Source organism: Salvelinus alpinus, chromosome 10 (assembly GCF_045679555.1).
Source record: "Salvelinus alpinus chromosome 10, SLU_Salpinus.1, whole genome shotgun sequence".
Lineage (NCBI taxonomy): Eukaryota > Metazoa > Chordata > Actinopteri > Salmoniformes > Salmonidae > Salvelinus > Salvelinus alpinus.
This window is the reverse complement of record NC_092095.1, coordinates 53,079,967-53,093,872: the sequence shown is the minus strand read 5'-3', so window position 1 is coordinate 53,093,872 and position 13,906 is coordinate 53,079,967. Positions and strand designations below refer to the sequence as shown.

General features: G+C 41.1%; 2 protein-coding genes across 2 annotated transcripts; one reads left to right on the top strand and one right to left on the bottom strand.

Annotated features, from left to right (window-relative positions):
* Positions 1-7,346: 7,346 nt before the first annotated feature.
* Positions 7,347-9,047, top strand: LOC139532247 (uncharacterized). The gene is made up of 5 exons (XM_071329627.1): positions 7,347-7,614; positions 7,788-7,895; positions 7,994-8,272; positions 8,393-8,497; positions 8,611-9,047. Exons 1-5 carry the CDS (start codon positions 7,599-7,601, stop codon positions 9,045-9,047), a joined length of 945 nt encoding a protein of 314 aa, XP_071185728.1. The 5' UTR covers positions 7,347-7,598.
* Positions 9,044-10,720, bottom strand: LOC139532248 (uncharacterized). The gene is made up of 5 exons (XM_071329628.1): positions 10,438-10,720; positions 10,157-10,264; positions 9,780-10,058; positions 9,555-9,659; positions 9,044-9,441 (listed from the first exon to the last, which is right to left on the bottom strand). Exons 1-5 carry the CDS (start codon positions 10,451-10,453, stop codon positions 9,044-9,046), a joined length of 906 nt encoding a protein of 301 aa, XP_071185729.1. The 5' UTR covers positions 10,454-10,720.
* Between the last annotated feature and the right edge of the window lie 3,186 nt (positions 10,721-13,906).

Sequence of the window (13,906 nt, the reverse complement as noted above, 5' to 3'; positions counted from 1 at the left end):
GTTCGTTCCTGAACCACCTGTTGCACTTGTTGGGCCCGGATGAACTGTGCTATCAACTCGTCCATGCTGATGCTGCGTAAACGTCAGCCCTGATCTGACCACGTTATCAGAATGCCCGCATTCTCCACCACTTCTGGCAGACCAGGGGGCTGGGTCAAAACGTTTACACAGATCAGACACGGACAGAGTAGGATTAGCTCGGTGTTTATTTTAATAACAAACCAAAAGAAAAGAATAGGTCTCCCCCATGAGACCTTCTCCGGGATACTGTCTTCTGAGCTCCGGGCCTCGCTCCTGCGGGGAACAAAAACTGAGCTCCTTCCTTTTATCTCTTGAACCGTCCCCAACTATATGGGAGTAACCTTTCGTCCCTCAGTCCCTTCTCCCCTGTGCTGCCCTTCTGGCAGCTTTATGGGACTCGTCCAGCTGGTGAGCAATCAGTCCTTGATTACTCACAAACTACAATCAGCCCTAATTAGTCCTGGCCGGAGAGCCCGTCAAGACCTGGCACGTCCAGCAGAGGGAGCCATCGCCTCGTGATGTAGACTCCATCTGTCACCAGGCCTCGACGAGTCTTCCCCTGGTGGCTGACCTACTGTACGCCACACTGTATATAAAGTTTGTGTTATTTGTTATACTGTTTTGTAAGATATGTTTTTATATTGTGTTATATTTGCTGTTAATATAAAAAATATATATATTTCAAAAAAATCCTTTGCGTCACTATTGACAGCAAAAATGCGTATGATTCATTCAAGGTCTCGTCTCTGTCACCTGTTGTTACATGATGTTTGCCTTGTGTATGGGGTTTATATTTGGGTTTACTTGCAATCCACACCAAGGAGGGAGCTCACTCCCCACATCTCTAGTCCTCACAGTACAAACATCCAAAAGCCAAAATGCTACACTCTCTTCAGAATAACAATAATAATAATAATGTGAAAAAGAAATGCACATTATTAGCGGCTGTGTCTGGCCACATGTTTGCCATTAAGACAAAATGTCTATCCTTTTCAGTAATTTCTCCAACCTATGTCATTTCTGTAAACCATTTTGATAGACCTATCTGACATGCGGACACAGAAACAGTACAAAATTCTTACCAGACCACATACATGTTAATGGCTTTCATAAATTACTGCAAATTACTACTTTGCAATGTTCAGTGGAAGCTACAATTCATGCCACATATTTTCCTAAATGGCCAGTCATGCCCACATCGCTGTCACAGTATTTATTCTTAAACATCAAGCCTCTTGAACTATATAATTATTTTCATGCAACATTTGCATTGAATCAAGATTGTACTGAATGTAACATTCTCCATTGTGATAAATAGCAATCCAACTCTAAATTATGCTAATTGGAGTTGGTTTAATTTGTTCCTTTCCCATTGATTATGTTCCTGTTGTAACTAGTCTCCACCCCCTTTCTTAACCATTACAATAAAACGGCTTATTTTGGAAGGAACAAAGGAGGAACATTTAGAGCTACAATCCTTAAGAGATTTCAGCTCAAATGAAATACACTTATGCACACTTTGACATGGTTGTCTGTTCTTTGCAGCGGAGGAAGCTATGCTAGTTGGAATATGATGGATTTATAGTGGAGAAAGTGCTGGGACTCGCAGGTTGATGGGGAAAGTGGCGAGTCAGCAGATTACAGGACAACAAGGATCAGAGGTGTGTGTGTGTGTGTGTGTGTGTGTCAGCCTGTGATGAGCCATCACACAGGGCGGGATACTTTACAGCCCTGTGTTTCACCCTGTGACAGCAAACCCTGGAGAAAATGTGAATTATTAAGTAACGGCTGCTGAATGTTAAGGCAATGTCAGAACCACCTGCGCCGGATAAAAGTCAGATTGCCATGTCGTTATAGAGTACACAAAGATCACAGATAGATAGTGACAGCGATATACAAATCCTAATATGATCCAATGGTAATGTAATGAGTGTAGATTTGCAGCCAGCTCAAATGACAGGTAGCCTAGCAGTTAGAGCATTCCGTCATTAACTGAAAGGTTGCTTGTTCAAATCCCTGAGCCGACAAGTTGAAAAATCTCTTGATGTGAGCAAGGCACTTAACCCTAATTGCTGTTGATAATGGTAGACCCTGGCTGTGACCCCACTCTCTGAGAGTGTCTCAGGGAGAGTTGGGATATCCCCAAAAAACTACATTATCAATTCACACATGCATATTAATACACACTTGTGAAAATAGGAAAAATATAAAGCATCAGCCCACTTGGTCTCCATTTGATTCAAATATACTGTTTAATCTTTCCACTACTTCCTGGTACCAGTGCTAGGATCTGCCGCCTTCCAGATGACGTCCTTGGAATCTCATCTAATCGTTTTGATCATTAGATTTGCTCATGTTCATGTACACAATCAATAAAGCATTTTGAATTGAGCGTTTGGCTCCCCTAAAATAATATTGAGTGCCTTGATCAAGCGTCGAATGGCTCCAATGCCCTTAGGAAATAAACCCTGTAAATGCCTATATCCATTGTTCATAAGCGGGCCTTTGGCTCGGCGGAGGCTGTGTCTATTTAAACGGGGGCAGCTGGCGAGAGTGGTGCGTGGGCCCAAGTCAAATGAAGCCTGACATTTTTCCATTAACGATTTATCCAAAGATGAGAACACTTTGCCAAGATCAACAGACATCACATTGGGAGAAGGATCAAAAAAATACACGAGGTCTGATGTGCCAGACGTTTTATTTTTCCTTGTGACCAATGATTGGTTTGAGCAAAAACGTACGATTACACAAAACATTGTTTCCACTTATTTCGAAGATAGTGATATATTGATGAATGTGTCTGTGGGGAGAACTAAACATTAACATTTTAATTGCTCAAATCATGTTTACTCGTGCTAATTCCTATCAACTGGTTGAAGTAAAAATGGAAGAAGTCAAAGGAAATCAGGGTGGTAGGTTTGGAGTATTTCTATTTCTCAATGGAGACGCCATCAGATTAAGCAGTTGTTGTTGTCTCAAGTTAGCTTTTTGGACTTCCTTGAAGTTGGAGGGCATGTTAGGCTCTGCTCTAATTGGGTAGCAGGGGGATTCTCTATATTGTCTCACACACAGCAAACACATCTTGCCTTAATTGGCTGGATAGGGCGTTCTGCCCAATGATGTAGAATCGCCCTGCAGGAGTCTTCCTATGTTGGTTCAACCATGAACTACTTGAATTACTTCACCGATTCAACTTTTCATTTTGGAGTTGTTCGTTTTGCGGTTTATGGTTGGGTAATTGTAAAAAGTAAGGCAATGACTGTGGTAAAATTATGGGTCAGGGAACTTTCCACCTTTCACTTACAGAAAAACTAGGCCCAACATAACAAAGGAAGTACATTTCTAACTAAAGCTATAGTTGGTATTATACAGTGCTACCGAGCGCACACACTTGGGCGCATCAAGTGGATAGCTGTTAGCATTTTAGGATGATTGAAAGGGTCCCAAAAGTGTCTGATTGGTCCAGATAACATCCAGATAAAGCCACTTAGATGATTTATAATGGTAGAGGAGAGCTGCACTACCCAACTATTCTTGGTGATTACCACCTGTCTGACATACACTGACGATTAAGAGTACCATATTTTTGCACCAGCCCTGATGAGATTCAGCAGATCTAGTTTCAAGTTAATGTCACACGCACAGTGAAATGCCGTTCTTGCAAACTCAAATCCCACCAAGTAATAATCAATAACAATGTATTATTTAAAAAAAAAAATAAGAATAAGAAATATGAAAACACAATAAAGTAACTAAGTAAGTAAGTATACTATATACAGCAAATATTTAAAAAGTCCGTTCCAATACCATATTTACATGTGCAGGGATACTGAAGTGATTGAGGTAGATATGTATAGGGGTAAGGTGACTAGGCAACAAGATATAAGATAATCAGAGTATCAGCAGCGTGTATGTGAGTGGGTGTGGGGGATTGTAGTCAGTATAAATGTATGTGCATATTATGTGTGAGTGAGGAAATGATGGAGTGAGTGTTTGTGTGTGTGTTGGTGTGACAGCGTGTGCAAGTGTGAAGAGCCCTGTGAGTGTGCATAGAGACAGTGCAAATACTGAAATAAAAAGGTCAATAAGGTAAACTCGGTCGGTGTAGTTATTTTGTTGGCTATTTATCAGTCGTATTGTTTGCTGATAGAAGCTGTTCAAGAGCCTGTTGGTGCCAGACTTGATGCACCCGTACCTCTTGCTGTGAGACAGCAGAGAAAATAGTCTATGTCTTGGGTGGTTGGGGTCTTTAATAATTTTCCAGGCCTTCTTTTCACACCGGCTGATATAGAGGTCCTGGATGGCAGGAAGCTCAGCCCCCGTAATGTACAGGGTTGTCCGCACAACCCTCTGTAGCGCCATGCGATCGAGGGCGGTGCTATTGCCTCGAGGGTGGTGCGATTGTAGGGAGGTCTACTACAGTAGCTGACATTTTGTTTCCAATCCCACTAATGGCTTGCAGGTGCATCACGATCAACAACAATCAAATATTGATAGGATAAACCAAAAATACAAATTAGGGTAAGATGATTCTTAACTTTTTGGCAGGCAGTTTGATTGATGATCCAAATGATTGGCGGCTGCACTGAATACAGACCTCAATGAAGAGTCAAGGAATATGTGGATGATTTTAACATTGCAACACGAGTACCCACAGGCCCCAGGTCTTCTCAGAAATGACTGAAATGACCTATGAGTAATATTTTAATGTGAAGCAACTTCAATGTACAGCATTACCATACTACCAGGAAAATGTTGTGAATGGAGTAGGAGTAACAGATCAAAGTGTCCGTAATGCCTGACTTGCCAGAGGCAACATCAACACGTCTTATCCAGCTAAGCTCTCCATGCACGGTAATGGAATGGTGCCCTTTTTCAGCTTGAGAGTAAGGGGTAGGAAATGATATGGTTGATAAGTAATTATAAGTAAAACTCATAGGGCTATGTGGTTACGTGGGTATAGGGTGGAGTCGTGAAGACCCCTGGGAATGAATGTGTTGCTGTACAGTATATTATACAGAGGGCATCACAACATTGCCAGGCTAAATATTGCTGAAACATGCTAGGTGTAATAGAGAGTACCAGGTAGGTTAAGTAATGTGTAGCCTACTGTGATAATTTGGGGTCATTTGTCCTTTAAGGCGCATAATCAATTCTAGAAATGTGGCACTGGCATGCCAAGCAGAAATCCCAAGTGTTCACTAAATAATGGGGTTGCACACTTTGTGTAGAGGTGACTATGACACATCAATATGTTACGCTCAAGCAAAATACCACCATTGACACGTAGGCAAGCAGTGGGTTTTCTGTTATGCCTTTACAGGGGAAACTAGTATTAAGGTCCTGACCGAGATGGTTTCTTCCACACCATCTAAAAATCTGTCACGTACAACTGCATCCATTACTATTTTAGAATGGCTTTTGCCCGTAAAATCCTATTGAATATTTCAAATGTTTTGCCACCTCGTAACGTGTGATCATCCTGAAATGTGGTGAGTGGGCGCAAATGTATTTCAGCGTTTGACAGAAATGGGAAGACTTGGCAGATTTAAACAAATGTGGGAAAGACTGCGCTAACGACCAACACACACTAACACTCAAAACAACAGAGAGATTAAAGTAGATGTGACGTGTCAAAATTTTGATTGATGACCCTATGTGAACTCTATGTGAACTCTATGTGAACCCTATGTAGTGATGACGTGTGCATGTCTTCTGGTCAGGCAAGCCTGGTTAGGTGGGGGCTATGGGGTGAGTAAGGGTCCATTTGACAGGCCGTTAATGATTGATGACCCAAGCCTGATTTATGACCCTATGTAATGATTTATGACCCTATGTCATGTAGAAGGGTGCATGCCCAGGGGGGTTGGTGGGGTTGAGTAAGTGACCATGTGTCAGGTCAACCTGTTACTGTTTCTCACGGTTTGGGTTGGTTAATGCCCCTTATAAAGCCGCTGAACAATTCCTGTTTAAGAGTGCACAAGATAACCCCCTGAATATTAAACAAAAATGACACCTATGCCAATTTTAGGGATGTTATGCTCGGCTTGTCATGAACCCAGTGACCAAAGCCTTGAAGAAGTTCTGTGTGAAGCTCCAGAATGTTTTAAAGGATTTTTGGGTACGAGTGAGGGCCCTATGTCTTACATATTCCACCCTGAGGATTCTACGGTAAAGATATTCACAGACAGTGGATCCAAACCCATTTATCAGGCAAAACCTGGGATTTTTTCTCCTGCTCTGGGGATGAGAGAATGGCTAAAGATCAGGCTGGCTCTCTGTAAAATTGAACAGGCTCTGAGTGGTACACAGCTGCCGGGCTATGCGTTGGAAGAACAGGTCTGCGGACGCTGTGATCTGAAAGCTCTAAGAATCGCTTCAATGGACTATGCCCCTAATAACAAAGTGACAATTTTAGCCTGTGAATTTTATGATGGTGCTAATGCTACAAAGTCTGTCAATTCTCCTGTAGCTTCCAGAGCCTGCAAAGATGTCAACTTTTTTATGCCTGTGTTTAGTTTTAAATGGTTGGATTATCCGATTTTCATAACCCTTATGAATAAGCTGGACATTCTCTTCCAAAATGGGGAACAGTTAAAGCGCTGGGCGAGGCTTTCCTTGAGACAGAGTCAAGACCAAAAGGCCCGACGGAGGATCTACCCCTGGAGTGAAAACTTACCAAGTGTTGATGTACCTAGCAAGAGAGCCTTGCCTTTTGAGGGCGAACTCGACACGGACAATGGCGGGTGGTTGCATAAGCCCCCTGGATCTGTAAGAAAGGCATCGTAAAAGACCTTAAGAATGTAAGGATATAAAATGTATGTACTAAATATTTTGAATGAAATAAATGGTTTTAAAATCAGAATCTCACCACGTTATGAACTCTCGCGTTTGTTCACTCTTAGCGCAGTCTGTCCCTGAGAAAAAACTTGCGGAAAAAGCCATGTGCGCGCGTATGTGCGTGAGGGAGTTTTCTTTAGTGGCTGTGTGTGTTTCAAAAACAGAAAAAGTGGGGGCTGGGGTGTGTGTGTTAAAAAAATACCCTTGCATCTGCGCTCAAGGCTCTCTCTCTCTCTCTCTCTCGCTCTATGCCAGGGGGGGTCGTTTGAAACCAAGGTTTACACTAGCCTGCAAAACAGATGCCTACCCCCCAACAATAATATTGTGTCTTACGACTCCTAATCTTAAAGGCCTTTCATAAAACTATTTTTTAGGTGGGCTAAAAAGTCATTCATCCCAGCGATGTCGAGACCACCCCACCCCTGCATCTAGGTGCTAGCACCCCGGAGATTTTAGAAGATCCAAAAAGGATCCTAATGTTTAGACACACCCAATACCATGTGTTTGAAATGTGTCAAATATACCATGGGCGGGGGTATAGCCCGAAAAAACGACAAACCCCAAATGCTATGTAAAAATCATTCAGGGGTTTTTCTCTAGGTCGTAGGGTACAAAAGCGCTAGAAACCAGGGGCAATGTTAGCAGCGTTTTAGTTCCGATGCAAACAGCACCTCCAGAAACTCCAAGAATCGTTATCGGACTGAAGCGTTAAAAAGATAATCGGGGAAAACAGTCTAATGGATCTATCGCAAGGTGAGTTCTTGAAATAAATCTTTATATTAGATTTGGTTGTTGTGGGGAATTGTTTGAAAAGCGGGGTATGTTATAGAAATATTAAACAAGCATTAGGACCAGTATGCTTACCGTATAACAAGGCAATATTAGCTAAAGTGATTATAGCTTTAATATTGTCGAATGTTTTATAGATTCTGAAGCATTCACGCAGATACTCCGAGGTATAACTGAGCTCGAACCATCCAATGGGGCTCCGGAACAAAGTGCAGACAAACAAACGCCTACCCTGAATTGTAAACGTAAGTAAGCTCCAAGAATTCCATACATAAAAATATTTATACCTTAAAAACAAAAAGTGTGGGCATCTTATATTAAAAGTTATTTTATATGTTTACAGAGGACCTAAAGCCTAGAAGGTTAAACGAGGCCCTATGGAGCCTGAACGGTTTCTGCCAAGCATATGACTACGAGACAATTATCCCCTATGAACCGGATGTTTTTACACACAAGCCACGAACACAGGATTTAAACGGCAGGTCAACTCCCCTGGGACAGGACAACGTTGTCCCCCATATTTCTAAACACCAAAGGATAATTAGTGCTCAGATCCACAGTTCCGCTTCACCCGAACAATTCTACTTGGCCGATATTCACGAGACCTCGTTCCAAGGACAAGGTATGAATCAATTATATATTATTATTTATAGCGTTATTTTATTATTTTTTTATTTATATATTTTTTTTTATGCCGAAATATGTTAAAACCAGGCCTTATATTGTTTTTGTTTTTTTTCAGGCTCAACATCTACCGAACCTGCAGATGCTGTAATACTGGCTGAACAAAGACATCAGCCCCTGGTTTCAGAACTTCTTCAGAACAGCCCTCGTCAAAAAAGCCGAGGTATTTAATTAATGTATTGTTAATATATAGGCTTATATCTGAAATGTATTTGGCATTTTTAACATATTTTAGGGTTAATAACCTATTTTTGTATGTATTATTTTTTATTTCAGACTCCTCACCGGCTTATAAAGACAACACACAAACATCGGAGGATGCCCAGACAAGCATCCCCGAGGAGGCTCCAAAGACACCAGTCAAGAAAACAGCGAAACCTGATGATTTCAAAGATTTAAATGACATTTCTGAGGTAGACGATTTGATGTTCTGTGAAGCTGCCAACCTTCTTGAATCGGCCAATTCTGTGGGGGCAACAGCAGATTCTGAAATAGAACAAGACCGTTTTTTCAAAGCGTTTACCCTGGGTTTAAAATCACGAAAGGCTCTACTCCAGAGGCGCATGTGTATTCTACTCGAGCATCAATACAATCAGGATGTGTCATTCTGGCGTAGCGAGCTACCCCGTATGTTAAAAAACATTAGGTCTATAGGGGGCGCCATTTGTCTAATTAAGGATGTGTGTGTGTGTGTTTACATGTGTGTTTTTTAACGGCGGTATTTGCTTGTTTTAGCCCTAATGTTTTTTAACATACGGGGTAGCTCGCTACGCCAGAATGACACATCCTGATTGTATTGATGCTCGCGTAGAATACACATGCGCCTCTGGAGTAGAGCCTTTCGTGATTTTAAACCCAGGGTAAACGCTTTGAAAAAACGGTCTTGTTCTATTTCAGAATCTGCTGTTGCCCCCACAGAATTGGCCGATTCAAGAAGGTTGGCAGCTTCACAGAACATCAAATCGTCTACCTCAGAAATGTCATTTAAATCTTTGAAATCATCAGGTTTCGCTGTTTTCTTGACTGGTGTCTTTGGAGCCTCCTCGGGGATGCTTGTCTGGGCATCCTCCGATGTTTGTGTGTTGTCTTTATAAGCCGGTGAGGAGTCTGAAATAAAAAATAATACATACAAAAATAGGTTATTAACCCTAAAATATGTTAAAAATGCCAAATACATTTCAGATATAAGCCTATATATTAACAATACATTAATTAAATACCTCGGCTTTTTTGACGAGGGCTGTTCTGAAGAAGTTCTGAAACCAGGGGCTGATGTCTTTGTTCAGCCAGTATTACAGCATCTGCAGGTTCGGTAGATGTTGAGCCTGAAAAAAAACAAAAACAATATAAGGCCTGGTTTTAACATATTTCGGCATAAAAAAAAATATATAAATAAAAAAATAATAAAATAACGCTATAAATAATAATATATAATTGATTCATACCTTGTCCTTGGAACGAGGTCTCGTGAATATCGGCCAAGTAGAATTGTTCGGGTGAAGCGGAACTGTGGATCTGAGCACTAATTATCCTTTGGTGTTTAGAAATATGGGGGACAACGTTGTCCTGTCCCAGGGGAGTTGACCTGCCGTTTAAATCCTGTGTTCGTGGCTTGTGTGTAAAAACATCCGGTTCATAGGGGATAATTGTCTCGTAGTCATATGCTTGGCAGAAACCGTTCAGGCTCCATAGGGCCTCGTTTAACCTTCTAGGCTTTAGGTCCTCTGTAAACATATAAAATAACTTTTAATATAAGATGCCCACACTTTTTGTTTTTAAGGTATAAATATTTTTATGTATGGAATTCTTGGAGCTTACTTACGTTTACAATTCAGGGTAGGCGTTTGTTTGTCTGCACTTTGTTCCGGAGCCCCATTGGATGGTTCGAGCTCAGTTATACCTCGGAGTATCTGCGTGAATGCTTCAGAATCTATAAAACATTCGACAATATTAAAGCTATAATCACTTTAGCTAATATTGCCTTGTTATACGGTAAGCATACTGGTCCTAATGCTTGTTTAATATTTCTATAACATACCCCGCTTTTCAAACAATTCCCCACAACAACCAAATCTAATATAAAGATTTATTTCAAGAACTCACCTTGCGATAGATCCATTAGACTGTTTTCCCCGATTATCTTTTTAACGCTTCAGTCCGATAACGATTCTTGGAGTTTCTGGAGGTGCTGTTTGCATCGGAACTAAAACGCTGCTAACATTGCCCCTGGTTTCTAGCGCTTTTGTACCCTACGACCTAGAGAAAAACCCCTGAATGATTTTTACATAGCATTTGGGGTTTGTCGTTTTTTCGGGCTATACCCCCGCCCATGGTATATTTGACACATTTCAAACACATGGTATTGGGTGTGTCTAAACATTAGGATCCTTTTTGGATCTTCTAAAATCTCCGGGGTGCTAGCACCTAGATGCAGGGGTGGGGTGGTCTCGACATCGCTGGGATGAATGACTTTTTAGCCCACCTAAAAAATAGTTTTATGAAAGGCCTTTAAGATTAGGAGTCATAAGACACAATATTATTGTTGGGGGGTAGGCATCTGTTTTGCAGGCTAGTGTAAACCTTGGTTTCAAACGACCCCCCCTGGCATAGAGCGAGAGAGAGAGAGAGAGAGAGCCTTGAGCGCAGATGCAAGGGTATTTTTTTAACACACACACCCCAGCCCCCACTTTTTCTGTTTTTGAAACACACACAGCCACTAAAGAAAACTCCCTCACGCACATACGCGCGCACATGGCTTTTTCCGCAAGTTTTTTCTCAGGGACAGACTGCGCTAAGAGTGAACAAACGCGAGAGTTCATAACGTGGTGAGATTCTGATTTTAAAACCATTTATTTCATTCAAAATATTTAGTACATACATTTTATATCCTTACATTCTTAAGGTCTTTTACGATGCCTTTCTTACAGATCCAGGGGGCTTATGCAACCACCCGCCATTGTCCGTGTCGAGTTCGCCCTCAAAAGGCAAGGCTCTCTTGCTAGGTACATCAACACTTGGTAAGTTTTCACTCCAGGGGTAGATCCTCCGTCGGGCCTTTTGGTCTTGACTCTGTCTCAAGGAAAGCCTCGCCCAGCGCTTTAACTGTTCCCCATTTTGGAAGAGAATGTCCAGCTTATTCATAAGGGTTATGAAAATCGGATAATCCAACCATTTAAAACTAAACACAGGCATAAAAAAGTTGACATCTTTGCAGGCTCTGGAAGCTACAGGAGAATTGACAGACTTTGTAGCATTAGCACCATCATAAAATTCACAGGCTAAAATTGTCACTTTGTTATTAGGGGCATAGTCCATTGAAGCGATTCTTAGAGCTTTCAGATCACAGCGTCCGCAGACCTGTTCTTCCAACGCATAGCCCGGCAGCTGTGTACCACTCAGAGCCTGTTCAATTTTACAGAGAGCCAGCCTGATCTTTAGCCATTCTCTCATCCCCAGAGCAGGAGAAAAAATCCCAGGTTTTGCCTGATAAATGGGTTTGGATCCACTGTCTGTGAATATCTTTACCGTAGAATCCTCAGGGTGGAATATGTAAGACATAGGGCCCTCACTCGTACCCAAAAATCCTTTAAAACATTCTGGAGCTTCACACAGAACTTCTTCAAGGCTTTGGTCACTGGGTTCATGACAAGCCGAGCATAACATCCCTAAAATTGGCATAGGTGTCATTTTTGTTTAATATTCAGGGGGTTATCTTGTGCACTCTTAAACAGGAATTGTTCAGCGGCTTTATAAGGGGCATTAACCAACCCAAACCGTGAGAAACAGTAACAGGTTGACCTGACACATGGTCACTTACTCAACCCCACCAACCCCCCTGGGCATGCACCCTTCTACATGACATAGGGTCATAAATCATTACATAGGGTCATAAATCAGGCTTGGGTCATCAATCATTAACGGCCTGTCAAATGGACCCTTACTCACCCCATAGCCCCCACCTAACCAGGCTTGCCTGACCAGAAGACATGCACACGTCATCACTACATAGGGTTCACATAGAGTTCACATAGAGTTCACATAGGGTCATCAATCAAAATTTTGACACGTCACATCTACTTTAATCTCTCTAACAACAAATACATTACTTTAACAATCATGCAAGGTATTCAAAACAAGGTATTCAAAATCATGTAGGATCTTCTCAGTGTGCCGGACAAAGCATTTAACCTTCAAGTGCTTAAAGTATTTGAGGATTACTAGAGTAGACTGTGGGTAAAGAATTTGGCTCCCAGCAATAAGGATTTTTGGAATGAAGGACAACAATGAAAATAGTAATATAACTAATAACAATGCAATTTCCTCATACATTTAGATTGAATTTCATATTTAATGTGAAAACACAGATATTTAAAGTTCTTGTTTAATTTATAATCGCACAAACTCAACTATACTTACTTGACTGATAGCGTAGGATGTAAAAGCAAGCAACTCATTTGCTGAATCTGTTAAAAGGCCTGTCAGAAATTATACTTCTTCTAAACTCTTTGGATGGAAAAGATCATTCCAATTCATCAGTTGTTTTAAACTTTGTAGCTCTCCTTAGCTGTCAATCCATGAAAATCCTATGCACTTGTATTGATTCATATCAACAAATATGAATGAAATCCTTTACAATAATATAATTCACCAAGGTCATTATAGTATTGGCAATAAAGTATTGTATTATAATTGAGCATGGTCTTACTCTTGACATTTGATATACAGTATCCAGATCATTCAATGTTGGTATTCATATTTAAAATGACAGAATGTCTCTCAGTGATGTATTTCTCTGATGGTCACATAGAACAGACATGATACTCTGAAATACATACAATATGTATGCAATTTGGCAGACACATTGTTCCAAAGCGACATACAGTAGTGTGTACATGCATTTATGTATGGATGGCCCCAGCAGTAATCAGATCCATGATCCTGCCGTTGCAAATGCCATGCTCTACCAATTGAGCCACACAGGCCAACACGCAAAAGCTTCGGTATTCAATGCTAATGCACCTTAGCCTACTACCTCATAGTCCAAACAGTTAGCTTCATTACCAGAAGTTATCCACCACAGAGGAAATTGCCTTCAGCCAGCCACCGAAATGAATGACACACATTTGTTCTTTGACACACAACACAAAACTCAAATGTAATCTCTCCCAAACTGCCTCATGTAATGCGTCTCTGCGGTTGCAAAGGACACAGTATGAACTCTAAGACTGAAGTTGTCATTTATCTTCTGAGAGAGGGTGGAAGAGAATGAGAAGATTAGTTCCCTCTGAAGGCTAGATAGATCCTGCCCACTCCCCACAGAGTTGCTTTGAGACCATAACAGGTTGACACCATATGAACAACAGTATACAAAATCTCCATAAATGTACCACTTTTCAACAGTGGATATACCATATAATGTAAGACTTGAAGTATGTATAGAAAGCAATACTATCTTAGTCCTCTATTCTTTCTACACAAAATCTTTCCCCATGTACACGTTTGACCTCATTCCTCTGCCATGCCATTCACTTTGGTCTTTACTGATCAATTGAATTGCTCACGCATAGTCTTA

Coding starts and splice junctions, on each gene's coding strand:
- LOC139532247 (XM_071329627.1), top strand. Junction 7,896..7,993: donor GCCTACCCTGAATTGTAAAC/GTAAGTAAGCTC, acceptor ATATGTTTACAG/AGGACCTAAAGCCTAGAAGG. Junction 8,273..8,392: donor GACCTCGTTCCAAGGACAAG/GTATGAATCAAT, acceptor GTTTTTTTTCAG/GCTCAACATCTACCGAACCT.
- LOC139532248 (XM_071329628.1), bottom strand. Junction 10,059..10,156: donor GCCTACCCTGAATTGTAAAC/GTAAGTAAGCTC, acceptor ATATGTTTACAG/AGGACCTAAAGCCTAGAAGG. Junction 9,660..9,779: donor GACCTCGTTCCAAGGACAAG/GTATGAATCAAT, acceptor GTTTTTTTTCAG/GCTCAACATCTACCGAACCT.